This window comes from Phascolarctos cinereus, unplaced genomic scaffold, assembly GCF_003287225.1.
Source record: "Phascolarctos cinereus isolate Bilbo 61053 unplaced genomic scaffold, phaCin_HiC Scaffold_5;HRSCAF=322, whole genome shotgun sequence".
In the NCBI taxonomy this organism is placed as follows: domain Eukaryota; kingdom Metazoa; phylum Chordata; class Mammalia; order Diprotodontia; family Phascolarctidae; genus Phascolarctos; species Phascolarctos cinereus.
Genome location: NW_027555958.1, coordinates 140,669,501 through 140,681,218, shown reverse-complemented (window position 1 = coordinate 140,681,218; position 11,718 = coordinate 140,669,501). Strand labels below are relative to the sequence as shown.

The following is an 11,718-nucleotide window of genomic DNA, read 5'->3' as shown; positions in this document are numbered from 1 at the left end:
AAAGTTGAATGTTAGTAAATCTAGAGTGCCTAACTTGGCCACTGATCAATGTTAAATGTAAGTGATCATCTCAAGATAAAGATGCTGCTGCTAATGGTGGCAGATTAGAATCGAAAAGCAAGTTAAATCTTAAATTTTAAGGTTTTTTGTTGTTGGTTTTTTTACTACCACTCTCTCTCTATCCTAAGCCATGTTCAAGCCTATTATAAAACTGGTTTGGAGTACTAAAAAGCTGCTAAGAGTGGTACTTATCAAAGCATTCCCTAACCTTTTCCTAGACACCCTAGAAACAAAAAGTCAGGTGGACATTTCATTATCAAACTCCAGATCTACAATCCTGATTGTAAGAAAAGTACCAACAATGCCTTTGTGGAATGCACAGTTGTCAGGATCACTTGACTCTATCTTTTTGGGTGAAAAGTAAAATATTCATGAATCAACTACTTAACAAGGCAGATATTTTAAAAGACAACAAGAGGAATATAAGATTAAACAGAATAGCATCCAAATCATTGTAAAAGGTCAGAGCTTAAAATGACAACTGAAAAAAAATTAAAGATCTTATCAAAAACTGTAACTGAAACTGTATGAAATTTTTATTTTAAAAAATTAATGTCAAGATAATTTTAAATGTTCTTTAGCTTAACGGAGAATATAAATTTTACCCTTTACTGGCAGCAGACGATGTTGATCTAATAAGGTCATTAATTAAAAGAGCTACTGATATAGTAGAGAGAAAAGGGTGCTGGGTTTAAAGTCAAGAGGAACTAGCTCATCTCTTGACTTAGTATCTAAGACCTTAGTTAAATCGTTTTACTTGTCAATGCTTCCTTCTCTGTACAATGAGAAGGTTGGACCATATGATCGCCAAGTGTTTCAACCAAACCTAAATATATGCTTCCTTGAGGCAGCTAGGTAGCACCGTAAATAGAGCTGTATGACCCTGGGCAAGGCACTACCTGTTTTCCTCAGTTTCCTCACCTTTAAAAAGGAGGTAATAATAGCATCTACATTCAAAGGTTTCTGTGAGGACCAAATGAGATAATATTTGTAAAGTACTTAGTACAGTGCCTGGCACATAGTAGGTGCTATATAAATACTAGCTACTGTTCTTAGTGATTTGCTTCAGTCATGTCTGACTTTTCATGACCCTATTTGGGGTTTTCTTGGCAAACATACTGGAATGGTTTGTCATTTCCTTCTCTAGCTCATTCTGCAAAGGAGGAAAGTGGGGCAAACAGGTTTAAGCGACTTGTCCAGGATCACACAGCTACAGTGTCTGTGGCTGGATTTCAACCTAGAAAGATGAGTCTTCCTAACTCCAGGCCCGGGATTCTTATCCACTATGCCACCTACCTACCATTACATTCTAGACACACAGGAACATAAAATGGTGTTCAGACAATGTCAAAAAATAAATCCAACACAATAAATGCACCAAATGTGTTTTATGGTTCAATCAACAAATATTTACTACCATGTGCACTGTGCTAGAGAATGGGAATACAAATTAATCAAACAATCCTTATTTATTATTATTGTCAATAAGGAACTTGTTCACTACAGAGACTACTTTTCACCATCATAGAAGTACCCCCTCTCCCAGTCAGAACAAAGTGCAGAAATTCACATGCCTTCCCCAAAAAAGCAAGGGTCCTTAAGGTGCAGCATTCTGGAGATAGCAAATGGTAATCTAGAGGAACTGCTTCCCAGCCCTCACTTTGTTCCCTGGTAGAATGTACTGAGAGGACTCTAAAAGTGCCCACTCTAGTGGATCTCAATTCATCTGCTAAATTCTTGCCTTACAGAGTATTCCAGGAACATGTTTTATGTGTAGAGCAAGGAGTAGATACATTTCAATTATTGAGTGCTCATTCTGTAAAAGTCAGTTGAAGTTCAAGTCTTAGATCTGTTCTAGCCAATCTATCAGGGCTGAGCTTCTATAATCATGTACCATACACGAGTCAGTTCAACATATAAGTGAGTTTTCCTGGCTATAGAACTAAAGAAGCTTATAGTCTTATGAGAGATTCAAACATACACTCAGAAAAGTTATTTTTGAAGATGGAGAGAACACAAATGACTTGGGCAGGTAGGGGTGGAAGAATAAGGCAAAGAGATCAGACATGAGCTTTGAAAGAAGCTAGGGATTTTAAGAAATGATAATGAAAACATCTGGGGGGGCAAGGAGAGGAAGAGGTTAGAGACAGAGGAGATGGGAGATATTTGGATAGCAATTCAATCTTTCTTTAGTTCAAAGAAAGCATTATAACAATGGTGGAATGATGATTGTAAGGAAATCAAATTATATGGTTAAATGACAAAGTGGGCAAAAGGTATTAACACATAGAATAATTCATAAAAAGTAGATTGGCGTTAATTATGGAGGGTTTTAAGTAATAGACAGCAAGTTTATAATTTTAACATCATTTCAAAATAGGGAGCCAAAAAAGATTTTTTTTCATCAGGTGAACGACATCTGTCAGACCTGTGCCTTAGCAATAGTATTTTTTGAATTATGTTGAAAACAGACTAGAGAAAGGAGAAAATGGAAGCAGGGACAACCCAATAGGGGGCAATTGTAGAAATTGGGGACAGAGGTGATAAGGATCTAAATCAGGTAGTGGTTGTGAATGGAGAGAAGTGGAGAGGTTTGGGTTTTTTTGTTTTGTTTTTTTTTGCATGAGGTAATCGGGGTTAAGTGACTTGCCCAGGGTCACACAGCTAGTAAGCATTAAGTATCTGAGGCTGGTTTTGAACCTCCTGACTCCAAGGCCAGAGCTCTATCCACTGAACCACCTGGCTGCCCCTGGAGAGGTTTTGAAAGATGTTATGGAAGTAGAACCAACAAGACTTGATAACTGGAGGCTGGGAGGACAAAGGGAGCAGGGGAAGAGAGGGTTAAAGAGAGGGAAGGGTAATGGAAAAAAACACTGGATCCGGAGTCAGCAGACCTGGGTTTAAGCCAAAACTCATCATTCATGTAACTTTGTGAAAGTCACTTGGGGCTTCATCTGTGAAATCAAGGGTCTGGACAAAATAATCTGAGATTTTTTCCCACTTCTCAAATACAATGATCCAATAAAATATACTCCTAAGCACCAAAACTTTTAGAAACTATTTTTAAAATGAATTACATATTGTCTTGTCTTTTTGGACAGAGAATAACAAATTCAATTTCGCCTATAACTAATGTCAAGAAACTACAAAGATTTTGCTATCAAATGTTCTTAAAAATGTTTTCTTTAATTCCTATACATTTAACAACTTTATCTGTCAAAAGCTAAGAACAACCACTATAACTAGGTTAAGTAGACACTATGGTTTAAAAGAAAAAATAACATTTAACAAGGGTTCTGTTGTTATAGCATATAGCATCCACTTGAGGGAAGCAAACACCAGATTTCCAGTCTTACCTGCATAGGTGGCTCACTCCCTTGTCTGAATTCTTCAAGTTGGTGCTGTTGCCAGGGAGCTAAGGTGAAAGCCTCATCAATAGGCCTACAATCAGGAGGATTTGCATGTAATTGATCAGTAAGCCACATTTGAGTTCTAACAGAAGGCTGAATAGGAATTCCACCCACAGCCTGCTGGCCTAGCATTAGATATTTTTGTTCATAAGGCTCTGAACTTGTTATAGAAGACTTGCTTTCAGGTAAGGCACTGTATGTCTTGTCTAAGGCATGTCTCCTATGAGCAGGAGAGATTCCCAAGTCTTCTTTGCTACAGCTCTCAAACTTATATTTACAATCCAGAGTTGAAGACCGTATTTTATTTATTTCCTTGTCTTCGAGTTGAAGCATCTCCATACTATCATGTAAGCAGCTGGGACCATTTGCCCTTAGTTGTGCTATCAAAGCCCTGTCTCTCTCTGACTTATCTAAACTACTCCTGGATTCCTCAGATCGAACACTGCCATCCTGACTACAGTTATCTGGGAGGTTGAGTTTAGACAAAGATGACCATTTTCGTATAGGTCGTATGTCCTTCATGTCAAGTGAAGAGTCCAGCTCTCGATTTCGGTTTCCCATCGTCCGTATGAAACCTGTACTCCATTTGGACCCATCAGATGTCAGTGCTTCCCTGTGTTTGGAAACTGAAGAACTAGAATGAGACGGCATCACATGGGCAGTGGGAATTGTGACCAGTGAGCGGCTGGGCTTGAATGATGATGTACCACTTGAAGTAGAATGGTCTGAAAAAAGAAATTTATGATAAAATCAAAGATAAGAAGTCAAATTAAATCCCACTGGAAAAAAAATTAAATACTGTTCAAAGAAAGAAGTACAAATGGGTTGTTTTTCCTAACACAACTTCTTATTTATTTCCTGTGGGCAGGAGTGATTCTCCTTAAGTGAAGGGTTGAATTGTTTGTTATTTTTTTTAATTCCTTCTATAAAACTGAACTAAGTTAAAATTTCTATCAAATGCTATTCGCCAAATTCTACTATTGTACTATAAAGCCACGTGTGTGGCCCTGAGCACTTGAAGGCTGTATCAACAGAGGTCAAGTTCTAGAATAGCCTACCAAACAGAACAAGAGTGGAACTAGTAACAGATTTCCTAACATTCAGGGACTAGCCTTGATAAAACTCAGAGAAGCTGATCCTCAAAAGTCTGGCAATCAAGTAAAATTTTGTTTTAACCCATAATTATTCATGATGATCACTTATTAAGGCACATATAGATACCACTATGCTCAGTGGAGGCAATTACTCCAACGATATCTTAGATCTTTGAAGAATACTGTTCCATAGTTATACAACTGATGATCTAATACAATGCCATAAACCTAAGGCACCTCAAAAAGTATGTATCAACACTGATGGTACAGACATGCAAAACAAATAAAAATAAACATTTCTTGCCTTAGCTATTTTCCTAGCTCTTGTCCTCCTATTGGAATTATTTTTTTTAAAAAGCCAGATACATAAATATGGCCACCTTGAACTATAAAAAATGGGAGCATCAAGGAATACAAGGAGATTCTGTTCCTTTTTTGTTTTCTGTCAAGGGGGTACATAGTACATTCCCGTGATACTAATTACTTTCTAGCTCCATTGTCCCCTAAAAGGGGCTACTCTCATCCCTGTATTTAAAGAGTACCAATGTACTCCCATCTCCATTTTTTTAAAATAGATGAAAAGTATTTAGGTAATAACAAACATTTTCAAAGGAAATTTATCCTGCCAATCACCAAAATATTCTTCTCATAAAAAAAAAATCAGATTTCAGTACTGTGTGAGTGTTAATTGGATAAGACCCATATTTGCCATGAGAGAATCAACTCTAGGGTTTCCAAATTTCAAAGCTTTAAAAAGTAGAATTAAGCAATGTTACATACTTCCTGCAGGACTAAAAAGAGAGCTTCATAGACAATTAAGAAAATACACTTATACAAAAAATGAACTTCTAAACAATTATACAAATCAAATATCAATCACCTAAATTTACTACTACAAAATGTATTTTAATTATAAAGCTTCTTTTCTCATAAGTGTTCACTGTGTTTTGTATCACATACTCATTATAGTACCGTTAAGCTGGGCAAATATTAGTACAATTTTACAGATGTGAGAACTGATCGCCAGAAGTTACATGACATGCTTAAGAATCATAGAGAGCCCCTATCTTTTTAACCTTTACATTACTGTCCCTGACCATGAAACAAAATTACTTCTCACAGGATAGTATAGCTTGAGAGGCTCTCAAAAAGGGAGAGGGATGAGGAAAAGGAGAAAGGGAAAATGAAAACAAAGAAAGTCCTATACCTGAAGTCTTAAAACAGGCAAGTTTTCAGTTTTAAAAATATGAGTTGCTTCTTTAAAAACAATCAACAAAAGACCAAGATAGATGAAGAATTTTAAATTGAGGGATAATTCAGTATAAAAGGGAAAATTAAAATCACTATGAAAATACCTTCTCTTTGATTACAGCCAGCATTAAGTAACCTAACTGTACACTATTAATCTATAGAAATGTAGATCAGGAGTCTTCAAGGGCTCAAACAGATAACAAAATACACACAAGCACTGAAATGAGTGTACAAACTACATACAGGGCAGCCACAAGGAGATTTAAGGACATATAAGTCTATTCTTAAATGGAGTTCTAGCTAATTGTTCAGAGGGCTGCTTTTGTCCAGTTATTTGTACACATTAAAGAGGTGCATAACCTATTAACCTCTTTCAGACTCAATTATTCCTTGAATCACAGAATATCTGAGTTGAAAGTGATCAAGGGTTCTCCAACCAACATGACTAAGAATCCCCTGATAACATACCTTATAAAGGGGTCAGTTAGGTGGTACAGCGGATAGAGTACCAGCCCTGGAGTCAGAAGGACCTCAGTTCAAATCCAGCCTCAGACAGATGATACTTACTAGCTGTGTGAGCATGGGCAAGTCACTTAACCTTGACTGTCTCGCCAAAAATAAAAACAATAACATACCCTACAAGAATTCATCCAGCTTTTGCATAAACACCTTGTACAAGGAGGAACCTACTATCTCCTAAAAGCGATCCACATCATTTTTGGATCGCTCAAATTGTTAGGGCTTATGCTTTCTTATACCAAGTCTCAATTTGCCTTTTTGCAACTTCTATCCATTAATCCTAGTTCTGCCCTCTGATGCCAAGCAGAACAAGTTTAATTTCTTTTCTACCTGGAAGACTTTCAAATACATGAAGACACCTACGTATCACGTCCACACTATGTCTTCCTTCTTCAGATTCAACATTCCCAGTTTCTAAATAGATCCTCATGACATGACCATGTCATAATCCTTCCACTGAATGCTATCCAGATTCTTAATATCTTTCCTAAAATGTGATAGCCAGAACTTATCATGATACTCACTATGGAGCCTAACCAGTACATCAGTTGGTTGTATCCTTGTATTCACATCCATCTCTTAAATTTCCTTTTTTACTTCTCATCAGAAATATTTCTTTTTATGTTTCCAAATTTTCATTCTTGAGAGCTTCCCAGAACATCTGGGCTGACTTTCTCTATAAACATTTAGACCATAGCATCCTATTTATACTTTTCCTAAATCTTTTCATATCTGCTCTCCAAAAAGCCAGGGTATATTTCAGACTATGCCTGGGTTTCCTCTATCTTACAAATTTTAAGATGGCGAATGGTCACTTCCTCCTAATGTTCCTTCCCAGATTCACAAAATAAGTTTCAGAACAAGAGTTTCCCTTTACTGATAACTCTTATTTTTTAAAGAATGAAATTATTATTAAAGTAAGCTAAGAAATTCTTAGTTGCTCTGCCTTTGGAACAGAGTTCCAACAGATGTCTAAGCAATGGAAGTTACTACTATATAAATAATGTTTCTGTGCCAGGCTTGTGATATTACCCAAATTTCTGTCCAGGTGGTACATAGTTATCCCTTCCACATCATTTCAACATATGAAGGGTTGGTATAAGAAATTAAATGGCAATTTTGGGCAGTTTTGCAGAAGCCACGGAAGACACACGAAGGCCAGCAGATAACACAAAGCCTACAACCAAATACTTAACCCAAATTTTACAATAAGGTACTGTAAACAACCCAAAAAAGGAAAAAAAAATTCAGACTTCTTCTCTGGTATGAAAGGAGAGCCAAAAAATTTTACACAGATTTTTCCAGATCCCAGAGGTGCCCTGCCCCTGCCCCACCACACTCCAAAAGATGTGGAAGGGATAAGTGTAGCACATTCCCATCAAGCTACCACTTGCTCCTTTTTTTTTTTTCAAGCTACCACTTTCTGGCTCCATAACCTACTAACAAGAGCACACAATGCTACTCTCATCACTGTACTTTCTCTACATCTCTCTTGAATAAAGTACACTCTTCCAGAGTAATATTATGTTCTAAGCAAGGGTCACATTCCTAGTTTTAACGATGTCAAATGTTAAGATTTCTAACTCACCCTGTCTGTTACCCATACTTTGATCTTGTTCCACATCACACCCTCTAACTGAATACTTACAGTCCTGGCTTCTGTCCTGGGCCTCTTCTCTTCTCCCTCTATACTACTTCACTTGGTGATCTATCAGCTCCCATGGATTTAATTACCATCTCTATGCTGATGATTCTCAAATCTACTTATCCTGCCCCAAATTCTGCTTACCTTCAATCTCACATCTCCAACTGCCTTTCAAACATCTCAAACTGAATGTCCAAAAGACATCTTAAACTCAGTGTCAAAAAGAGAACTCATTATCTTTCCTTGCAAATCCTCTCCACCTCCTACTTCCCTATCATACCATGGAAAGCAACATACCATCCTCCCAGGCCCTCAGGCTCACAACCTAAGAGTAATCTTGGATTCCTCCCTATATCTCATCCCCCATATCCAATCTACTGCCAAAGCTTGATGTCCTCTTTTCAATGTCTCTTGAATATCCTCCCTTTTCTCCTCTGATACTGCCGCTACTCTAGTACAGGTCACCATCACCTCACATTTTGATTACAACAGCCTGTGGATAGGCTTGCCTGCCTCAACTCTTTCCTCACTCCAATCCATCCTCCATTCTGTCACTAAAAGTGATTTTCCTAAAACACAGGTCCAATCATATTACCCTCCTACTCAACAAACTCTTCCATGAGCACATACTAAAATGCTGTTTGACATTCAAAATCCTTCACAACCTAGCCCCTTTGACCTTTCTAGTATTCTTACATCTCACTTCCCTAAGGTACTCTTTGATAAAGTGACATTGGCCCCCTTGTTGTTCCACAAATAAGACACAGTCTATCTCTCCACTCCAGGGATTTTTTCTGGCTATCCCTAATGCCAAGAACTCTCTCCCTCCTTTGCTCAACCTTCTTGGCTTCCTTTAAGTCCCAACTAAAATTCCACCTTCCACAGAAAGCCTTCCTCAACCTCTCTTAGTTCTAGTGCCTTCCCTCTATTAATTATTTCATATTTATCCTGTACATATCTTGATTTGTATATATCTGTCTGCATGCTATCTCCCCCATTAGATAGTAAGCCCCATGGGGCTCAATGATTATCTTTTGGCTCTTTTTGTATCCTGACAGTAAGCATAATTCCTGATACTTAACAGACACAACATATTTTTATTGATTGATTGGTTGCATTTGAGTACATATATATAATCATAGATTTAGAGCTGGAAATGACCATTGAGACCACTGAGTCCAACTCCCTCAGTTTACACATTGAGACATACAGAGATTAAGTGACTTACTTAGGATCTCATACCTACTAAATGGCAAAAGATGGATTTGAATCCAGGTCTTCCCCATTTTCTGCCCAGCAATCCAATCACTTCATCACACTGCTTCACATGTCAGGCCATGAGTTTTATTGTTCACTTCTTTCATTGATTTTGTCTCTAAATTCCATATTCATCTTTAATTTCATATTAGTCATATTTTCCAAGTTTCAATCTTTAAACAAAGCTAGTCTAAATTACAAATAACATTTACATAGTGATTTAAAGTTCACAAAGCATTTTGTATGTATTATTTAATTTCAGTCCCACAATAATCCTGAAAGTTATTATTAGCCCCACTTTCCAAATGGGAAAACAGACTCAGAGATGTAAAAGAACTTCTCCATTATCAAGTGTCACAGTGAAGCTGAACCCACACCTTCCTGACTCCAGGCCCAGAGGCACTTTCTCTATTTCACCACACCATCTCTCATGAAAGAATTTACAATACCACTGAACTAGTATTAGCACACTTTAAAATCCACTTACTTAACTGTTTAGTTTTTAAGATTCTGGAAAGAATTATCGATTTCATGTCTATCTTTCCACAAATAGAGGCCTCAAATTTTTCTGAAGCATAAACTTTTTAAAGTCACCAATTTTTTTAGAAATAGAATTATAACAACACTCAAAAAAGGAGGTTTTATATATGCTAGTTTGGAAATTACAAGGAAATAGAATAGAGGGGAGTGAAAAAGAATAGCTTTCTATAAATTTTATATCCCTCCTCAACCTACAATAATTCAACAAAATTAATAAACCAAATATTTATTAACATTTCTATAGACCATTAAGTACAGATAGACTACTGTGCTGAGTGCTGAGGGAAATACAAATTTAGTTATGATTGACAGTCTCCACCATTAAAGAAATATGCTTAATTTTAACCCAAATAGGGCAAAGACACAATTACTACAATCTGATTGATGGCTAAAAAACCTATTCAATTAGTTGCTGTATACAATATCAAATAATAAACAATATTAGAGAAGGTGACAAATGAACTAGGCTTTGAAGGACATCTAGGAATTCAATAGAGAAGACTGGGAGTAGGGGAAGAAAATGTGGAGGGATGAGAAAGGGACATTCCAAGCCTAAGGACCAATATAAATAAAAGGCAAAGAGCCAAAACAATGTGCCAAGGTACATTTGTGGAGTGAATAGTCCAATCTGATAGAAGTACACAGTTCACAAAAAAGCTTACTATGAAATAAAGCTGACAAGCTACAACCACTAAAGACTTCTGAACATGATTACAAAACTAAATCTATTGGTTATAAGCTCACTCTTGTAGTGATATGCAGGATTAGCTAGAGATGTAGAGAGAATGCCTCCTTTATTCCCAAAACAACCATAGCCCTGCTCTTGGTGAATTCCAAATGACTATTATTAGATTCATCAATGTTCCAAAGGACATATGGGAATTTTCCAAACAGTGTTAAGTGCTAATAGTTGAGACTCAAAAAGGTAAAGTGACTTCTTGTCATACAGTTTCTGAAGTCAGAAATGGAACTCAAATTTCTTCCTTATTCCAAGTCCAGTATTAGTCTTGTTTCAATAACAATCCCAATAAAAATGTAGGATGGGGCCCACACTGCTCAAAAACTCCTTTCTACCCTCAGATTCACTATGGAGGGTTCTGGTAATCATTATTATGCAAATGCAGCTCAAATTCCTAGATCTAGTATACTCTCTATCAAAAAATAAAGAACTTTATATAAATCAACTATCAAAGCTTTAATTTGGATAGCCCCACTCCACTACCAGACACAAAAAGGACATCATCTTCCAGAGATTCCAAGATTGCCCATAGGAGAAGGACAGGGTAGCAACTCAAGCTTCCCTGCTGGAATCACAACTGAAACACCCCTTACAGATACTTTGTCTCCAATCTACCTCTAGGGAATCATCTTACTACTGTCCCACTCTTCTACAGAGCTGGCTCCTTGAGCCTATTGCCATCTGCTACAGGTATCATCTATCACCGAGGCTGCTTCTCTACTCTGCTGAAGCCATCTGTAGCTAGAGATGTCATCCGCTCCTGGGCCTGGATCAAATCAATATATTTTCAACTCTTGATAGTCAGCCTCATAGAGGCTCAGGGCTGGCACACAAAGGATCTGTCAAGACTTCTTTTCCCTCTAACCACACCACTCAATAATAAGTCACTCAGGAGGTGATGCAATTTTTGTGGGGGAGGCAATCGAGGTTAAGTGACTTACTTGCCCAGGGTCACACAACCAGAAAGTGTCAACTGTCTGAGGCCATATTTGTACTCAGGTCCTCCTGATTCCAGGGTCAGTGCTCTATCCACTGTGCCACCTAGCTGCCCCTGGTGATGCAATTCTTCTCCACACCAATCATACCTCAAGTAACTCTCTTTAAGCCTCAATATGCCACAAGTAAGAGTAGAGAAGGATGCAGCTGAGGACTATTTGCTTCCCATGCCTGCTATTTATTAGACCCAAGTTTCTTCTTCCTTAT

General features: G+C 37.5%; 1 protein-coding gene across 4 annotated transcripts in view; it reads right to left on the bottom strand.

Annotated features, from left to right (window-relative positions):
• CEP85L (centrosomal protein 85L) overlaps positions 1 to 11,718 on the bottom strand; it is a 166,545-nt gene that overhangs the window by 94,110 nt on the left and 60,717 nt on the right. For all 4 annotated transcript variants that reach the window (XM_020971597.2, XM_020971600.2, XM_078155180.1 and 1 more), the window contains exon 3: positions 3,417 to 4,195. In XM_020971597.2, the coding sequence (XP_020827256.1) occupies positions 3,417 to 4,195 (779 nt within the window). The remainder of the gene's footprint in view (positions 1 to 3,416; positions 4,196 to 11,718) is intronic.